General features: G+C 32.2%; 1 protein-coding gene across 4 annotated transcripts; it reads left to right on the top strand.

Annotated features, from left to right (window-relative positions):
• Nucleotides 1–618: 618 nt before the first annotated feature.
• Nucleotides 619–2,389, top strand: LOC145118740 (F-box/LRR-repeat protein At3g48880-like). Of its 4 annotated transcripts, none has more exons than XM_079054421.1 (4): nt 619–755; nt 875–1,023; nt 1,279–1,670; nt 1,771–2,389. In XM_079054421.1, the coding sequence occupies exons 2-4, from the start codon at nt 1,006–1,008 to the stop codon at nt 2,186–2,188; spliced, it is 828 nt and encodes a 275-aa protein (XP_078910547.1). In that variant the 5' UTR covers nt 619–755; nt 875–1,005; the 3' UTR covers nt 2,189–2,389. The 4 variants fall into 4 exon arrangements, with proteins under 4 accessions (XP_078910547.1, XP_078910550.1, XP_078910551.1 ...); XM_079054422.1 differs by having other exon boundaries at nt 622–769; XM_079054424.1 differs by lacking the exon at nt 875–1,023 and having other exon boundaries at nt 621–755.
• The last annotated feature ends 430 nt before the right edge of the window (nt 2,390–2,819 follow it).

Genomic DNA, 2,819 nt, shown 5'->3' with positions numbered 1-2,819 from the left:
CTTGGAATTCCTTCATAGTGAAGCAGAGGAAGATCAAATGACAAATGATTTAACAATTCTTCATAGTAGCGAGGAAGATTGGGCGCCCCGAGATTTGGAAGTGCTTCATGCGATGAATGGGAAGATCTGGAAATGATATTTGAACTAAGACTATTGTATCATTGTTTTGTTTTTAAATTAGGACTACCGTAAACTTTTCTTGTATTGTTTTTTTGTGTATGTTATTTTTAGTTTTTACAAATTATGTTTAATTTAGAATTTATTTAAATAGCATGTTTTAATTAAATATTTGTTTTTACAAATATTAAAATATAAATCGAAAAAAGTAAAAGTAAAAAAAAATAATAATAAAAAATGATGATATAAAAATTAAAAGATGTTATAATATGCTGTTTATTTCTCTAATTGATATTATAACATCACGAGTATATAACATACAAACCGACACATTTTTGGTATGAACCAACCTAAACTATTTTACTGTGATTTTATTTTACTTTAGTGGCCGGAGTCAACGGCCACATAGATTATTAGTTCAAAGGTCAAATATGGAGGCTAAGTTCGAACCGGATATATGGGCATGGCGCCACTATATATTAATACATTTCTGCCATTAAATAATGCTCCATCGTCCTTAAATCATATCTTCCACAATACGTTAATAAATGTTTGTCATTATAACACATATCTTACATTATATATATTAACTCATATCAGCCATTATATACTAACATAGTGCGCCATTTTCCATCCAGGTCAGAATTCTTTGGTATTATTTCTGAGCCATATTAACCCCGTTTGTTGTCTATATTCTTCCGTTAAGCATATATCGATTGGTTTTCATTCTTTAATTTCCAATTTTATACTGTTTCAGTTGATTCTTTTATGCTCCTTCATCTCCTATAACATGATTTTGTTCAACTAAAGCATGTTGCTTAGATTGCGAGAAAGGTGATCAGCATTATTCTCATGGTGAAATAAAAAATTGAAAAAAGAAAGCAGTTGATGATTATGAGCTTACAAGTGGGTTTCCTTGAACCAATAATTTCATTTACCTTTAACTTTTTATTTTAATTTTCATATTATATACTTGTCCCGATATGATTTGAGTTATCTAACAAAATTACAATAATATAAACCTTTACGTTACGACAAATACACAATACTGAACCTTGAATATTTTATTTGGTTTTATTTATAATTTATATTCATAATTAGAGTTAGAACAATAAAATATGGTTTACATTTAATATATTTTGATTTCTTGGTTTTTCGAAGATGGAACAAAGAGATTGGAACGAGCTGCCAGTTCACTGTCTGGTTGAGGTTTTTGGAAGAGTCGGAATTGAATCACTTGTAGAGACTTGTCCTTTAGTCTGCAAGTCTTGGTATGAGGCTACATTCTACCCTCAATGTTGGGAACAACTCGTCTTTACTAAATCTCCTTCTTTACGAAGTTCCAAACATCCGATTCCAAGATTGATTTTAGACAAGGATTCATGGTCTGATTGTTGTCTTGTGGTGCCACTTGATCAAACGAAATATGCAGATGAGTCTTTTGAAAAGTTCGTTAAATTTGCCATCGGCCGTAGCCATGGACTTGTAACCGCGATTGTCTTTCACCCTAAATCGCTTCTTAAAGAAGGCCAAATTGCATGGATCGCTCAACGGTAAGTTTACACAAGTGTGAAATCATAAAATGGGTATCGTCTTTCACCCTTAAATCATGTCCTCCAAATTACTATTGCTTTTTTCTTTTCTTATATGTAGATGCCCCTCTTTAAAGCTCTTGGTTTTACCGAGCTATTTGAGCTATGTGATTAACTTTGAAGTCTCAAACTCTATCTGCAACTGGAAAGATTTAGAGGCTTTACAAATTGCGTCCTTGATCGGATTGAAGAAAACCATTGCCAACATTGGTAAGCACTGTCGAAACTTCAATCATTTAAGTATTTATGTTCCTTTGTTGGATGAAGATGTGGCTTTAGCCATAGCGTCCCAGCTGCCACACCTTAAGACTCTAGATTTAAGGTTCTCAATCATTGAAAGGAACACTCTGATCATGATCCTAAAAGGGTGCCAGGAACTTGAGCAACTCGACGTTAGCAAGTTTAAAGGCGTGGCAGGCGACCATGAGATACAGGAACTTGCAAGTCGTATTTGTGTATTTAAACACGAAGGATCTTGAGGTTTTTATGTTCAACAATAATAAAGTTGTTGTAATTGTAGCTTAGTTTGTATTGTATGCATGACTTCAATACGGGAGCATGTAGAATAAAGAATTATGTGTCATTCAGTTATGACAGAAAATATGTAACTGGAATTGAATATAAGCCTTAATTAGTGTGACGAGATGTATCTAAAAAAATAAAACTTTTGTTATGTATAATCATGTTGTTAATTTATAGGCCGTATAATTTGGGTACTTTGGTATAAGAAGCAGCCGGTGGCGGATCAATGACGCTGGTTCCGCAAGCTCCTTTTACACATGATTTTAATTAAAATGGTGTTAACCCAGTTCAAAGTTATAATATCATATATTAAAGGGTTTAGGTCATTTTTGTCACTTAATTTTTGGTTTTGTGCGGATTGGTCACTTAACTTTTTTTAAGTTTTAAAAGATCATTAAACTTTTGACTTTGTGCTCATTTAGTTACTTAACTTTTGGTTTGGTCACTTAACTTTTAGATTTGTGTCAATTTAGTCTCCTAACTTTTAAAATTTTGCTTAGTTAGTGAAAAAATTTAAAAGTTTAGTGACTAAATTAACATAATTATAAAAGTTAGGTGACTAAATGTGACCAAACCAAAAGTTAAGTG

Source organism: Lactuca virosa, chromosome 6 (genome assembly GCF_052849685.1).
Source record: "Lactuca virosa cultivar CGN04683 chromosome 6, Lactuca_virosa_CGN04683_v6, whole genome shotgun sequence".
In the NCBI taxonomy this organism is placed as follows: Eukaryota; Viridiplantae; Streptophyta; class Magnoliopsida; order Asterales; family Asteraceae; genus Lactuca; species Lactuca virosa.
This window is presented reverse-complemented; position numbering and strand designations above follow the sequence as displayed.